This window comes from Sparus aurata, chromosome 7, assembly GCF_900880675.1.
Source record: "Sparus aurata chromosome 7, fSpaAur1.1, whole genome shotgun sequence".
Taxonomy (NCBI): domain Eukaryota; kingdom Metazoa; phylum Chordata; class Actinopteri; order Spariformes; family Sparidae; genus Sparus; species Sparus aurata.
In genome coordinates, this window is record NC_044193.1 from 7,223,183 (window position 1) to 7,240,147 (window position 16,965).

General features: G+C 41.9%; 2 protein-coding genes across 3 annotated transcripts; both read right to left on the bottom strand.

Annotated features, from left to right (window-relative positions):
* Window positions 1-81: 81 nt before the first annotated feature.
* pfkfb1 (6-phosphofructo-2-kinase/fructose-2,6-biphosphatase 1) lies at window positions 82-10,190 on the bottom strand. Of its 2 annotated transcripts, none has more exons than XM_030421806.1 (14): window positions 10,038-10,190; window positions 5,777-5,902; window positions 5,594-5,690; window positions 5,328-5,394; window positions 4,456-4,530; window positions 3,862-3,918; window positions 3,630-3,751; window positions 3,341-3,548; window positions 2,953-3,099; window positions 2,728-2,832; window positions 2,284-2,413; window positions 2,120-2,182; window positions 1,968-2,032; window positions 82-733 (listed from the first exon to the last, which is right to left on the bottom strand). In XM_030421806.1, the coding sequence occupies exons 1-14, from the start codon at window positions 10,087-10,089 to the stop codon at window positions 674-676; spliced, it is 1,374 nt and encodes a 457-aa protein (XP_030277666.1). In that variant the 5' UTR covers window positions 10,090-10,190; the 3' UTR covers window positions 82-673. The 2 variants fall into 2 exon arrangements, with proteins under 2 accessions (XP_030277666.1, XP_030277665.1); XM_030421805.1 differs by lacking the exon at window positions 10,038-10,190 and adding an exon at window positions 7,128-7,512.
* Window positions 10,191-13,822: 3,632 nt separating this feature from the next.
* On the bottom strand, window positions 13,823-15,853 carry LOC115584407 (P2Y purinoceptor 1-like). Its single transcript, XM_030421808.1, has one exon. It carries the CDS (start codon window positions 15,801-15,803, stop codon window positions 14,817-14,819), a length of 987 nt encoding a protein of 328 aa, XP_030277668.1. The 5' UTR covers window positions 15,804-15,853; the 3' UTR covers window positions 13,823-14,816.
* Window positions 15,854-16,965: the final 1,112 nt, after the last annotated feature.

Consider the following 16,965-nt stretch of genomic DNA (forward strand, 5'->3'; position numbering starts at 1 on the left):
AATATTGCGTGACGGGGGATCATTTTGTCCAATTTAGCTTCTCAGCGGGAGAGAAACAACATCATGACATGGCTGCGTGTCTGACTTGTAAAGTGAGTTTATTCTCTGCACAATGACACGTCGGAGGTTCACTTTATTTACATTATTGCATCCAATCCGGCCTGTAAACATGGCGTCTTATCTACATCACAAACAGTCAGGTGCTTTGTTTGTCGGGTGCTGTCCTTGGTGCTGACTCCCACCTCTGTAATTTGATTATCAACAACACATCATGTTATCTGTTCAACAGTTGGACGTGCATGCCGGCCCAAACAAAGGACAACCTCCATACGTATTCCCACATATTTTATCTTCTAAATCCCAGAACACAGTGCATTGTGTGTTTTTTTTTGTTGTTTTTTTTCTAAATCATTTGTAAACAATTTGACACTTTCAAAATGTGGAGAGAAAAGTCTAGTCAGATAAGACACAGGAACATCTCACAGACGTGTTGAAAACAGAATCTCCTGCTGAGGCTCCACCAGGCGGAGGACATCTCCACCGTCTCATCTCGTCCTGCATCAGAGCCCCCCCCGTCGTCTGTCGTCACACAATTAACCATCAGCCGGAGTGCTATAATTAAGTGACGCTAATGAGTAGCAACACATGGAGTTTCACATATGATTGTAGGCCTCTATATGTGGTCGGGGACGGTCTGCAGAGCTTCATCTGGGTTTCTGTTGACGTCCACATTCTGTAATGACAGGAACACACATACTGTTTAAAGTGAGACAATAAGTGTGTATTAAATCCTTCCTACACACTTATCATAAGCAAGTTTTTAACTTTTAACTATAAGTATGTGTTATGGTGTTATCGGCAGGATATTAAAGGTGTATTCCGGTGTAAGTTTAATCCATGGTCTAACACACCGTGACACTGTGTTAGACTCCCTCTCGAGAGATAAAGTTTGCAGACCGCTAGCTAACGTAGTTTTAGCATCCTCAGAAATGACCGCACGACAACAATAGATTGCAGTAAATGGGTCCAAATATATAAGCCACAAATAATGCTCAGAACAGCACCAAACTTCAGCAACATTAGAAACAGGGCCCCAGCACATATTTCGAGGCATCAAACATTTGATATAGTTGCCGTAGTTGACCGAGTACAGTAGAGTCCTGCAGCTCAATGATGATCAATACTGCAGGACTCTACTGCACTCGGTAATCGACTCACAGGGCTTCCCCACAACAAGGAAGGCTTCTCGGGTGGTGAGTTTCGTTTATATTTTCCGACAAATACGGCAACTATATCAAATGTTTGATGCCTCGAAATATGCGCTGGAACCCTATTTCTAATGTTGCTGATTTGTGGTGCTGTTCTGAGCATTATTTGTGGCTTTTTGATGGCAGTTTTATATTTGGACCCATTTACTGCAATGTATTGTTGTCGCGCGGTCGTTTCTGAGGATGCTAAAACTACGTTAGCTAGCGGTCTGCAAACTTTATCTCTCGAAAGGGAGTCCAACACAGTTTCACGGTGTGTTAGACCATGGATTAAATTTACACCGGAATATCCCTTTAAGATTTGGCCAAACGTAGAATAGTATATCATAAGCCAGTTGCTCTGCTGGCATCACAGAGCAGAATCCAAGTCACTGCCATAATAACATACTGAAGAGCAGCTTCTTTCCTTTAGCTAAAACTAGCCACCATAATCTATTGGTCATACGTGACAAGTTGAGGCTGTAGCAGCAAGACTTTCCATTAGTTTCCATTACTTATTTTTTCAAACATTTTCTTGTTTCAGAGCCGAAGCCCTTGCTCATTCCTCACTACACCCCCGTACATATTCATGTCATCAATACATACAGATTCAAAACGTCACTGCCTGCCGTCAGACGCACAGTATGCAACATCCCACAGGGCCGATAGTTGGCAGAGGTAAGTATCTATTATGACGGATGTGTGCTTGTGGAAACTCACCCCCGGCCTCTCTCTGTGTGTGTTGACCGCTTCGATGTTGAGGAAAAACGGCTCCACTTTACACCCTGCAGTCAAAGAGAAACACAGACTGTCAGGGCAGGATTTAGATTTACAGATTCAATAACACACACAGACGAGCAGCTTTTACCTACCATAGGCTATCGGTGTGAGTTTGAGCACTGTGTGAAGGGGGCATCTGAGATAAGGCAGCTCATCTTCAGAGAGAGGGGCGGGAAGAGGATTATTAACATCACATGCTATTACGTCGAGATATTACAAGAAGAGGAGTGAGTCCATGCAACGTGAGTTTCTGTACCTGCAGGTTTGTCTAGAAAGTAGGCCAGCAGGCAGCGCATAACGGCTTGGTGGCAGACGACCAGGACGTTTTCCTGCCTTTCCAGCTCCATGATGACCGGCTCCAGACGGTGGACAAGGTCCTCATAGGACTGGACGAGAGACAAAGTAATTGAGGAGTTCATCAATTATTCAGTCTCGTTCTGACTCATCACATCAGACTCACTCTGTCCTGTCTTCTCAGGCCATTTTACGAGCCTGCACACTGTACAACACTTAACTGACCCTGCATGACTTTATTCTCAGTCTCTCATAATGAATGTGTCTGAAGTATACATTTGGCAGGTGTGATTGTGTGTGTGTGTGTGTAGCTGTGTGAGTGTCAACAGAGTGCTCCTCGAAACGCCATGGTGATACTTTAATGGTTAGAAAAAAAAAAAAAAACACGTCACGACGGAGCACTTACCTCACCCTTGGGGTAACGATAACGATACTTGTCCTGGTCTCTGAGTGCAAACTCTTCTGGTAAATTCTCCTGAATCTCCTCGTAGGTTAGCTCCTCACACACACCCTGAGTGAGGAAGAGTCGCATTAACGCCACCGTAAAAAGAACATGCGAGTGTTTGCCGTTGTAGCTTAAGTGCGACTTTCGTTTGAAGGACCACGTTTCTAGACGCAGAGATGTACTCACTGCGTCTATCTCATTGAGGGCCTTCCACTGCTCGTACGGGACGCCCAGAGCCTCTGCAGTCTGGATGGTCCTCTTCATGTGGCTCGTCCACACCTTCAGGTCACTGATTTTCTGACCTTTGATGAAGGTCGCCAAGGCGTTGGCATACTGGAGAAAATGTGTGCAATTTGTATGTTTTGAAAGCAGTTTTGAACCCATCTTTTACTGCATTAAACCTGCAACAGACAACTTTGTTGCTTCAGACTTTGCAACAGTGATGCCAGCAGTACTACAACAGGGAAACGCTCAGAGCTGACAGTTGAAAAGTTGTCTATTTGCACTTTAAAAATATGTTTTATTGTTTAAACTTTGCATAAAATGATTCAGCTCTATCATGTAATGTACTTGCCTTTTGTCCTCTGGGTGAGAGGCCTGAATCTCCACCAATGCGGCCTAATAAGTTGAGTTCGCTCTCTCCGTGGCGGCTCAGGTAGATGGATCTCGGTGTGACGTGAATGTTCATGAGGTAGTAGACTATCCTGCTTTGAATATGGTCCTGGACCCGGTTCACCAAGTACCTGCTGCCCACGTCGAAGATCTTGATGTAGGAGAGCTTCCTGTTCGAAGGGAACATTAAATTGTCAGAAATGATGACGCTTCTCTTTTCGATCGCGCACAAAGAAAAGCATCATGGGTACCTGTCCTTCTCATCGTCTATAGATTTGTAGTTGGCTTTGTAACACTCGATGCGCTGGACGAAGTCTTCCATGGCGTCGTCTATGTCCCGGTCCACGTAATCTGGACTCCCAAATTTTACTTGCTGGAAAGGAAAAAGGCAGATTTGGAGCGAGTGATTTGGATTTGAGTGAGAACACAACATCCCGGCTTGCAGAAACTTTGAAATAATTTCCTTTTTTTTTTAAAACTCACCTTAATATTTTCTGCAATGATTTCTGGGTCATCACAGATCGATTCCACAAAGAACACCTGCAAACAAGAAGTCGTTCGAAAATGTATTAGTGAAATGCATCCTTTATTTTCTTCTTGTGACCATGTGTTTGTGTTTCACAGTTTACCAAATACACTTTTTCGCAGTTTATATTTCTCTAAGGTCTTGTTGGATATAAAGTTACAGCTGGTAGATGGTCAGAGTAACTCTGCTCGAAGGAAGGAGGGGAAAACGTTTGCCTGGCTCTTTCCAAAGGCATCAAAACGAGGAGTCTGGAGTATTGTTGTCACTGTGAGTCTGCCAGGCAACCAGCGGAGTCTCCAGGAAGTCACTGCACCCAGCCAGGAGCTAGTCATGCCCATCTGTCACCGCCACTAAGACTTGTCACCTTTTTTTTGTGTGTGTGGATTAAACAAACGAGATATGAAGCGTTTGTTACGTTTAGACTGAGCCAGGCAACTGTTTCCCTTTGCCTCCTGTCTTTATGCTAAGCTATGCTAAGCGCCTGCTGGCTCTAACTTAAATTCAATGAACTGATATGAGAGTTATGATCACAAAACCACACACGCACTCACCTTGTAGCCCTTCTCCTTTGCAAAACTGTTAATGACCGCCCTCCTCTCCCTGGTGGTGTTGGTAGCATCGAACACCTGGATGGATCAGGATAAATAAGTACATTTAATGATTATTAATCAAGTATCTGAATTATAGAACATATTGTGCTGTTACACACTTAATCACAATACAAATCAACACAATACAGAACAAAATGCATTGACAAATCACCTGTTTCATGTACGACATTTAACAACAAAGATAACGGAGAACAAGACAACAGATCTCTCAAAAACCATCAGTCATTTTTTATAATATCTGGCCTCACTTGCTAACAATCATTGCTGCACACGTGTTTTTAATTAAGCATTTTCTTCTATTATTTATCTTTTAACAACTCAATGCTGCAGTGAGATGGCAATACACAGGTGATATACAGTGTATTCCTTTGTGAAGATGCTTCTCTTCAAAATGGCCTTAATCTCAACCCTTAAAGGACACTCCTGGAATTTTAGGAAACTTCGGTGAGACGTTTTTTCTAAAATGTTCCAGATCTGTACCGCAGACATACCCTGGCTGTCAGTCCCTACAACAGTTCACACTCCAATAAACACTAGAGACTACAATTCGCATTGTGCAATAATGCTTTTCATGAGACCTTAGCTGCCTTGTAAAATCCTCCCCACCTGCATATTGTAACACAGACTATCTGTTTTGAAAAAATGAATAAATAAATGTAGATAAATAACAATAAATTCAAAGAGGTTTTCACCGACTGAGCAACAAAATCTTTAAGTGAGACTTGACTGAGGAAGCGATACAACAAACTAAATAATGATTCAGTGGGTTTTATTGTGATCAGAGGGACAGTCTCAGTTGTCCTCTTACTCACGGCTACTTGTCCCTGTTCCTTTGAGAAGTAAGCAGAGACGTCTTTGAGGGCAGCGGAGGCACAGGCCCTGAGAGAGAGAAGGTACATTCACATTAGAAAAGGAGCAATAACTGTGAAATATGAATATGTCAAAATGACAGCTTGAAACTAATCAGATCACAGAAAAGTCAAATCACAAATTATGACTTTGAGTTTTCGGTGATTCGTTTGAAATATTTTGTGTAATATTCTGTTCTGTCTGTCTAAGTATGTATCATCCGTCTTACTTGCGGATCCTCATGGCCTCCTCATTATCAGTTTTAAAGAACTCAAAGTTCTTATAGATCTTGACAGCCTCCCTGCGGTACTGGCCCACGTTAAACACTGAGGAGAGGAAGAAAAATCATCCTTTTTAGAATAAGAAAAAAAAATGAATGGCATTGAATGTTTGATTCACTTTGAACACTGACTTTTTGTAGGCACTCCGATCCAGTTCAGGTAGCGAGTGAGCTTCTTGGAGATGTACGTCTTCCCTCTGGCTGGCAGTCCCACCATCACAATCATTGTGGGAGAGTTACAGAACTGAGGCACCGAGGCTGAGGTGAAGACAAACACACGGTAACAGAAAGCATGAATATCTGAATGCTGCTGATGTTTAAATTATGACGCGTGATTGTTGCAAATGTGACACATCGTTCAGCGGAGGAGCATCAGCCCTGCGTTCAAATAGTCAGATTCAATCCAGTGTCAGTCTCTGAGGCTCAGTGCTGCAGGACATGTGTTGTGTGCGTGTCCCTGCCGAGGTAATCTTCATTAGGACGGAGAATAAGAGCTCCAAGGAGCAGCTCAAATGTCTAATCGAGCAAACTATTGTAGAGAGTCACCCGGCTTATCTGCCTGTCTTTGGCAGCATGTCTCGACACAGGAAGCTGTCCAAACATCCACAAGCCAAATCTAACCAATAAAAAGAATTCAAAACAATGAAATAATCATTCATAAATAGTCAAATGCAGCTTTGACAAATGAGACACTTCCTCTCCTCAGAGCAGAATAATGTTACTTAGCAATATGTCGGACAATTGCAAGACAAAACACTCCGAATCTCCAAGTGTGTCAAAATGTCAGTCTCAGAATAAAACTATTAGTTTTAATGGACAAATTCAGGTCAGAAAAAAATAAAGTGTAGAGAAGCTTTGTATTGAAATATTCTTTGCCAGAAAGAAGAATCAGCATTTGGTGTTCATACATTTCCACACGAAACTGACAAGTTCGAAAGGATTTGTTGAAGCGAAGTGTGTTTCTTACCCAGCCATCATGACCCAGTTGTCGCATACCTGTCTGTCTCTACCAGTAATTTATAAGGCAGACTGTAGGGGCACCTGCCAGCTAGCTAAAGTACCCTGTGTGTGTCTATACAGGGACGGGGAGAGTGTCAGCCTCCAGGCTGTTCGATTATGAATGGAGTATGCTGCGTCAGCAAACTGCTCAAAGGACAGCGTCAGACACTGAACAGTGAGCCAACTCGGACCTGGCTTGGTCCAGCCTGGCTGACATCCATAGCTGACTCCTCTGTCTCTCAGACTGCTGCCTGCCTACCTGCATCAGCTGGCAGGACTGAGCCGAGTCCTGAAGCAACAGGAGGAGAGGATTCAATGTGAAACACAACAATGACTGCTGGGAGTGCTAAAGCAAAGGCTGGCTTAATCTGTTGAAACAAGAAATGAGTTAAAGTAGAGGCAGAACAAACAGCAACAAGACAGAATAGCTAACAAGTCCTGATCACCTCCTACACAAGCTGAGCAGGTCTGTCGCTGCACTTACATCCTCTCCTGCGGTTCAAGTTGCAGCCCATCCATGGCACCCAGATCTTGAGCAGAGGAGTCTGTGTGAGTTTCTTCTGCTCCGTGGATGTGTTAATGGTGAGAGCCATGAGGCCTGAGGTGGAGGAGCGAGGCCGAACGACTGAGGCACACAGCTCTATTATCTGTGTGCATGTGTGCTTCACTAAACACTACCTACTGCAGGTCAGCTGACTGTTGCTAAGGAGAGGTACTTGGTAGGCAGCAGGGGGAGGACCTGAGGCCATGCTGCTAGTCTGCCTCTCCATCTGTTTCACGAATTAAAAGGCATAAGGGGAGCTGCTAATATGTCTGTGGTGATGTCAGACAGCAGAGCAGCACCCAGATCTACTGTTCTGTACACGCGCTACGGCAACACAGCCGGTTCCTCCGTCCGGATAAGGGCAACAGTCATGTGAGACGAGTATAACAAGGGTGACCTCTCATGAATTCAGATGAGCACAGTTGGTTCTGAACAAGCAGTTTATTGAAGCGTAGTGTAGAGTGGTGCTTCTTCTGTCTGAACACTAGAGGGCAGCTTAAAACTTAACTTTAAATCTGGGATAGTCCTGAGCTGTGGCCCCTCACGCTGTTTCTGACTTTACCCCCCTCAGGATGCTGAAAGAAGTAAAAGCCCCTCACCCCCATATGTTACCAATTATCAACAATTATTGGGGAGCTGTTGGGCAAAAGTCAAAGTAATCATTGCACATTCCCTTTTCAGTGTTTATATGTATGCTATGATATTATAGTAAGTAGTTGTTGGAGATGGAGCCGATCTAACCTACTTTACTGTTGGGTACTTTAATCTGAAAGAAGATTTCATCTCTTACATCTGGATCATTAAGAATGAATAAAATGTAAAAATGTAAATGGTATTATTTAGGTGTTCTGAGAGACAAATTTACCTTAATAACACACACACACACACACACACACACACACACACAAATACAGACAGCAGGGGCGTGTCCCAAAGGGCAGCCCCTGAAATCTGATTCGCCAGGAGGCTGGACCTGTGTTTGAACCAGCTGTTTTTTTTCTTCTGCTGAACATATTCTACTTGTGGAGGTACAGTTTCTCTCTGAGGACTGAAAGAATAAAGTATCATAGCTACATATTTGTTTGATCTCACTCACTGTTACATTTCTCTTTAAGTGTCAGCAAAATGAATTAAAGGTATTGTCTGGGGGGGGGAAGTAAACTCAGAAATGTAAGATAACAGTGAGACTGTGTTGGGAATTAAAGCGATGAAAAATAGTGTGCATGTGCACATACATCGTCCTGACCCTGCGTGAGTCAGCGCTCCAGCGGAGTTCTGGACACACCTCCGGTTGACTCACAACATGAAAACAACAGCTACGATAAGGTGGATGGGAACGACTCACGCTTGGATACAGCGATCTAAAACGTAGAACAAAAATGGGCTAGGGATGTAAAGTGGGGGTCTGATGGCCTCTTTCAACCCCCTCCTTCTTTCCTTTGACCACATCACCCATTTTTATCCCAACTAAACACCTTTTGTGATTGAATCCTGCATAGTTGTGATTTAATCTTGCTGAACTTTGCACCCCATGGACCACTTTTGTGGTCCTGGAGAGTTTATGTGTCTGTCTGTCTGTGGAGAGAGGTTGTCAATACGATAGCATCACAGCAGAGATAAAAACGAAGGCTAGGTTTAAAGACAATTACTGTCTGACCCATGAATACTGAGCACTCATGGGTCAGAATGTGAGCATGTGTACGGGTGTCACAGCTGGTACGATCCCATCCAAAGGTGGTCTTTAGTTTTAATTAGTTATATCTCGATTGTTCGATCCGATTTATGATGCACATTTAAATATATTTAATGGACAGATGTGAGAGTGGCACTGAACTTCACCAGAAAGCAACTCAGCACATTTCTCAAAATGTCAATCAGTACTTATATTTGGCTGCTTTTCACCACTGAATGTAATTTGAGACCAGATGCATTCAGAGACATCGGCTCTCGGAGCAGACAACTCGCCAGTAAACCCTTTTTGAGGACAGCAAATGAAAATCAGCTGTACCTTTTTCTCTGTGTGCGACATAGGAATAGTGGGGAACGATCCCTGTTTTCATTCAAGCCTGATCCCAAACAGAAATCTTCACATATCTAAAACCTCAAGCTTGTGATTATTAACCTCAAACAGTGGGTCACCAACATCCGAACGGGCAGTTACTCTCAGGCAATAATTATCCAGGCAGTCATGGCCACTCATGGCCGGTTTCTTCCTGTTTTGGAACATGTGTGACCATTAAGAGATTGAGAATGTTCTTTAGTAGGCGTTTGTCCTGCCAGGAGGTCAGCATGTTCTCCCACAGCCACGACCTCCCCTCTCTCACATACACACATGAAGCATTACAAGAGTTTTACAGTAATAATACATGAAATTAAACATTTTCTTTTTCTGATGATCAGCTGGCAGAATTAAGTCTTCTTATGTCTGCGTGTCTTTGTTTAGGTTTAGTGTGTGTTTTACGGTGTCATAAGGTCACGCACACGTTATCACTCATGCATGCACGTGTGTCTTTCAAGGATTTATCACCTGTTCACAAAGCAAGTGAGAGGAATATGAATAAACAACAATTAGGCCCGACATTTAGCTGACAAACCAGGACGCTCTCTGTTGATTTTCTATAAGTTATATGCTTCTTGTGCAGTTGCTTCACTCGAGGAGGTGACTGCATTTGCTCCCAAGCGTTACATGACAGCACATGGAGTCTATTTTTACTCATATGTTGCACTCAGCCAGCATGAACGTATCTCCGGCCTGAATATGTCACATATTAGCAGAAAGCTTGCTGCTTGGTTTAGTTTTTGCTTTGTTTTGGCATGCGCTCTGCAGAGACGGGTCGTCCGCGATCTCACCTGCGCTGTCACACCTGCGGAGCCTCACGTATTCCAGCTGGGGAAGCTCCATTCTGTTGCGACGCTCCAATGCAGAAACCAGCGGCACAATCGACACACTGGATTATCTAGCCGGTGGCGACAGATCTTGTGCTCTTTTTTAAGAAACTGAACCCCTCTGCCAAAGCCTTCTCAACCCACCCCCACCCCACCCCGAGCCCTGTCTTTTCACGACACATGGACATATGATAGCAGCACACTGGGCTTGTCCTTTAATGTTTGCCAGGGCCAGAGTTCACAACGTACACACATGGAGGGTTGAAGCAGCTCTCAGAGGGTGCGCCATAACAAGTGCAAAGGTCGCTGAGGAGGTGATTGCTGTTGCACAGGGAGACTTGACAACACTTGTGCTCACAGACGACAATCACACGCAGTCCATGTCTGCTTTAATGAACAGCAGTGTGGGCCGGGATGTCAGCTGTGCAGTGCCACTAAACGTGTCATACAAGCACTGCTGTGTTTCTTCTTCTTTTTTTAACGTACAGAACAGTCATGGTGGCTTGAATTTGTATACCCACTATGGAAAACATCCTAAATTCATACTACATGCTACTTCTACAGCAGACCTGGTGAACTGAATGCGGCCCTTTAACAACCTCATTCCGGCCCTCTGATCATTTTGTTAATCAGCTTATCAACCTGTTCATTCATTATTTCTTCAAAAGTTTAAACCAAAGCTGTCTAAGCAAACGGTCAAACTACTTCTGATATTAAAATCCTGTATATATAATGTTTATTTTTTTATTTGGGGAAAAAGTAATCAGCAAAGCCTAGACAAAAACAGGTCAGAAATAGGGAATGTGTAAGTCTAACACCTGGTATTTCAGTTTTTTTTTTGTTTGTTTGTTTTAATCTGGCCCTTCTAAAAAAAAAGTTACTGTTTACTGACACAAACTTCTATTTATAGAAACTGAGGATTTGGAATGGACTAACTTAATTAACATGCCCTCCTCAGTGAGATATTCACAACAACACACAATACTAATACTGACTTCTCACCCTGTAGAGGTCATCATTTCTGTGTTTATTTCCCAGAGCAAAATAAATTAGATAAGATACTAAATTACGTCCTCATCTGAAGCTAATTCTATCGATTAGGTCCTTCAATATGTATATAAAAGCAGCAGTGGACTCTAGATGTTTTTGAGGGACAGGGGGCGAAAAAAAAGAAAAGGGCATCAGTGCACCTAAAGTCGTGATATACTAATAGTATTAATAATAAAGAGAGGGCACTTTATCATGTTTGTCCACTGTAAGGGAACCCTAAAGGGCATTTCGTCTGTTTTATCTACCATTTTTTCAACATGGGGCAACATGTGACTCTCTCCCCTCTCTTTCTCTCTCTCTCTCTCTCTCTCTCTCTCTCTCTCTCTCTCTCTCTCTCTCTCTCTCTTTCTCTCTCTCTCTCTCATGACATTGTCTAAACTTGTCTTGGCTTTGAAATCAACTACCTGCCTTCGTGACCCCGGACAAGCTGAACCTTTTAAAGATCTCTGGTCATACCTGGAACACCAAATGCTTAATAATGTTAATGTATGACTTAGGGGAGCATCAACACCTCTACCTTTAAGACTTCCGTGGTTAAAGCTTAAGAGACCACATCCTGATCCAGGTTCTCTGAATAATTATCAACCAGTCTCTGTTTAAAAGTATTGCATTATGTGTTAAATAAAATACTTATGAACCTACATGCTGTTTAATATTGTACAAGAGTGAATGTTGCCAGCCTTTACACTGTCAGTTAAATATAAATATTATCCCTGATAATCATGAACTATTATTGATAGCCAGTGCTATGAAATCCTGGATGTCATGCTATGCTCTGCTCCTAAATTTGGAGTTTTGGACCTGCTTGACACCAGTTTGATCAAATAGCAGCAAATCTTGACACTGATTTTTCAAAGTTCAACAGCCGAGAATCTTAGTGTTACATTTGACCCAAACTCTCACAAAATCAAAACTTGATTACTGCAATGATGAGTTTATTGGACTTGGGTCAGAAATAAGAGTCCTCCTTTATTCTGACATTGTACTCAACAGTTAAAAAAACAGGAAACGGATAAAGAAGACCAGAGAACAACTTTGTGATTTCTATCATAAACCCGGTTAACAGTTTTTGTTATGTAACAACATATTTCAAGGCATCAGAATAGTCTTTCTTGTGTTGTTTTGCTAGCTCCCATATATATACAAAATTATAAGACTGCAGCTTTCATCTTGGTATTGTTAATTTTTGTCATTTTTGTAGCTCCTTGAGTACCTTGTTGTTAAGCTGAGGTCTGAGTGGAATACAGTAAGGTAAAATGTGTGAGATTTGTGGTAAGTGTAAAGTTGTTTAAAGCCAGTCACTCAGGTCATAGCACAAACGTGGTATAAATGGTTCATAGTGACATAGACATGAACAAATGCAAACCCTTGACTTGATTGGAGATGACTGGTCAAGCAACATCGCTCACACAGCCAGTGGTTCACAGTGTTTCCAGTGTACTCCAACGCAAAGTTCATCAAAGGACATATGGGGCCTTTAGGTCAAGGTCAAGGTCAAGGTTAACTTTATTATCCTACAAGTGGGACACTCATGTGGTTACCATTGCACATTACAAACAGCAACAGGACAGACCAAATAACAAGAACATGAGAAGACATGACAGGCATGTGTGAATAAATAAAATAATTGAATGTTCATTTTAAATAGTTTAAAATACTTAGGAATTGTTTTGTCTAATGTTGTACAGTCTAATTGCTGTAGGCACAAAAGACTTATTGTACCTTGTGGTCCTAATTTTCCTCTGCAGGATTCTGCCACTTGACCTGCTACTTCTCAAAAAACTCAGGTGGAGAGGATGGGTTGAGTCGTTTAAGATTTTATCTATCTTATTTAAACATTTTACACTGATTACTAAAAAAAACCCTAACCCTACCCGGAAAAATTGCTGTGACAGCGGTATAACAAAAAAACTTTCTGCTTTGTTCATCATTCTTGTGAATGTCTGTGGAAAGAAGTGGGAAAGGGGATATATTTCAAGTAAATATGACAAAAAAATAGATTAAAAAAACAGCAGGTGCTACAAAAGCAGCTGGGTTGGAATGCAACTAACTGGTTAGTGTGTAAGCACCTCTTTAAAATTGCAGAGAGATTTTGCCCTCTGGAAGGGTGTGACATTACTTCCAGATGGTGTTCATGTGAAGAAGCAAAACAGCCATTACAAACACTGGATTCTCTTTGGGTCTTAGGGAGAAGTAACACCGTCTGAGGTAAGGAGCTGTTTTCTAACAAACTTGGTGCTGCTGCTTGTCGCTCAGTTCTGCAGAACAGCCTTTTGGTTCAACTAGTGCTGCTTATAACAACCTTGTTTGTGCTGAAAGATCTTCAAACCAAAGATGTGGGTTTATTTACAAAGCTATAATGCGTCATTTCACTTGATATTTCATCTCAGAGAACTAAAATGCAGCTTGGCTAGGGAGTGCATTCACCCTGTGGTTTTGCCGTATCCTGTGTGCTGCATTTTAAAACTGTGTGTGCGTCTGCTCTAAATTTCAGTCAAAGATGTGGTGAAGTTTTGCCACGGAAACAAACTTTTTAGAGCAGATGAATCATAGATGCACTGCTGGACACTGCAGTGTTTATAATGTTATATGGGTTTGCTTTAATTTTAGTCACAAAGCATTTCTATTTTACATTTAGGCAAATTATCTTTTGTGCAAATGTGAACCAAAGCACTGTGCAAAGAGCAAAATGTCGCAGGTCAGATTTAGATAAGACAAGTCACATGTCAAACGTTTATTCAGAGGCAAAGAGCAGAAAAAAATGTCACAAGGAAGTTAGCAACATGAGGCAACTTTTAAAGCAATTCTGAGACAGACAGTTGATCGTTAAATCCGAGCCACCAGTAAAAAGCATCAGTATTTGACCACCTGGGAATAAGACTTAATAATCAACTATCTTTCTGGAAGATGAATTCAGATTTTGTTTAGTTAATTCATTGAGTGGACCCTGAAAAATGTTGTTCAAAAATTTATTATGTCATTCCAATTTAAATTTTACAAAGGTGATATGAATTTGGATTTTTATCCAGTGTTTTCGGGGTTTGTTTATAAAGGCGTCTCTACTGACTGTAATGTGGTCGTACATGTCCCGTGTGTAGCTGATAAGACAATAGTTCATGTGTGAGAGAATCGTGGCATTGATGTACAACTTTGAGATCTCTGTAGTTCAATTATTCCTGATGTGTCTGAAATTTGCCAAATTCAACTTGATTCTGTTCACAACTTAAACTGAGGTTGAAACTGGATAAACAACCTCTCTGATCATCCCAGTGCTTGTGATTCTTTTCCTGGTGGCTTCGTTCTGGCAATGTCTGAGAGATCCCAAGATCTAAGGAAATGTGTTCTCAAATGACGGCTAGAACTATGAAGATATGATAACCTTGACATGGTAATTAATATCTCTTCACAGACCCGTTCTAAAAGAGACACAACATCATCAATGCGTCATCTTCTGAGTTTTCTGTTCATTTAGAGCATTTGTCACTGAATGATAAGAATAAAAAAACAAATTTCACCCAGTACAGCAAAAGAATTATTCAGGCAAAAAATAAAATACTTAAAAGAATGATCGACAATTTATCAACACTGAAGTCAATCTACACTAATAGATGTGATAGACAGATGCATTACTGGAGTCAGTAGCTGTGGTTTTAGATATTTGTAACGAAACAGTTAATATTACAATATTAACTATTATCTTTGATCCTCAGTTTGTGACACAGGCACATGGCCAGAGTCTGGCACAAACAAACGGTGGAATGACAGACGAACTTGCTGGAGCTGCTGTCTGAGCCGAGCAGTAACATCTTCATGTGCATGGAGGTAAACCAGAGGGTTGAGAGCGCTGTTCAGACACACAAGGACACGACTTATCTGACGAGCAATGTAGACTCCATTATACCATTTATAGCATATCCCCTGTTTGGTAAGAACTCTTGCCAAGAGGTTGAGGTTTCTGAATAAATGATAGGGGGTGTAACAAACAGAGAAGAGAAGAATCAAGATGAGCAACAACTTCAAGCTTCTCTGTTTCAGTACCTTATCAGTGCTCTTCAATGTCCATAAAACTACAGCCACATGTCCGTAGCAGCCCAGTGTGATGAGGAACGGGATACAAAACCCAGTGAGGGTCCATCCAAGAGTGTATTTCAGGTAATCCTCAACGTGGTCGTTATCCGTGGTATCGAAGCATTTTTCAGTGTTGTTTCTAAATGCTTTGGGGAAGAACATGTCTGGAAGACTTTGGACACTCACCAACAGCCAGACTATGACCGAGATCATCACAGAATGGGTGAGAGTTATTCTTCCCATCGCTCTCATTGGATGAACAATGGCCAGGTATCTGTACACACTTATACAAGTCAGGAATCCAATGCTGCCATATAGATTGACATTGAAGCATAATCTTGTTATCTTGCAGAATACTTCTCCAAAAATCCATTTACTCTTCATGAAGTAGTACACCATCAAAAATGGGAGTGTGAGCAGGTACAAAACATCTGTAAGTCCAAGGTTGAGAACAAACACGTTGACGTTACCCATCTTCTTCCAGTTGTGCCGCAGAGACTTCAGTCCCCATCCATTAGCCACCAGACCAATGATGAACACTAAGATGTAAACAGGAAGCAAAAATCTGCCTGTAAAATCAAAGCTGATACGAGGACAAGTGGTGTTATTCATCGTCTTTGAAAGGGAAGTTGCTGCAAGCTGTAGCTGGTAGATACTTTCCTTTGTTGGTGATCTGCCTTATGAGAATCGAAAGAAAGCATGACCGCTTTTTTGTTCGAGGATGACTTCCTGTATGAAGCCCCGCTATCTTAAATATATATTTGAGATCACTGATACAATTCTCTCACATCTCGGCATGTGCATGTACGCTTTTACCATCTCTACAACCATTGCATTTGTTCTTTCATTTGATCAACACATCAGCGTGGCTGTGGTTTTGTGGTTGGAGATACTGAGCAGACTGTGTTGAACTTTCTGTTTTCAGATCATTCATACGAGCAGACAGTGATCTGCTAAGGTACTGTTAAAGAGGTTATACTTATTAATGCCAAGACAAAACAAAAGTCAATGGTTTAATGTTTGTGCCAGAATTCAAGCATGCAACTGCTCAAGTGACAACAGTTTTAACACAACAAAGGTGCATGATATTATTGGAAGGCTGTGAATAGTTTGTGTGATACAGAAGTGTCTCATCATTCACAAAAATGGGAAGTTTAGAGTTTCAGACCTGCTTTAACACCTGTTTCACTTCTACTACTAGCTACGTGACCTGACCAAGAGACAATGACACCTGCTGACTCGGCTCAGATCACACGGAAGCCACAAACAACTTTAATTCTTTAACATTTTTACACCTAGTCTTTCTGTCCAACTCGCGCTGACTGAACAGTGTTATGTTTACATCCCAGACGAGCTGAGCCAGAGGTGATAAATACCCATGACACCTGCAGGGTCAACTGACCCGGGAGAAAATTCTGATTGTACACATTCACACTGCACACGAAAGCCCAATGTTAGCAGGTCTTAGTTGTTTTTTTTGGCCAGTATGAAAGGGGGTGTGTAACAACTTCAGCCTTATGGCAACTCTGATGGGACTTGATGGCTGCCATTTAAATCACCATGTTATGTGACATTCTTCTTGAGTCCAATACAATTAAGACATATAGTTTGACAGTAAGCACCTGCAACTTTCAGTAAACTCAGTAGCCCATCATTTTAAAGAAGTTTAACATTAACTACCCGCAAGTTTGAAAACATCTTGATCCAGTGGCGTAACTATCGGCGGTGCAACCGGTGCAGCTGCAGGCCCCTGTTTTTGTTAATGAAATAGCTG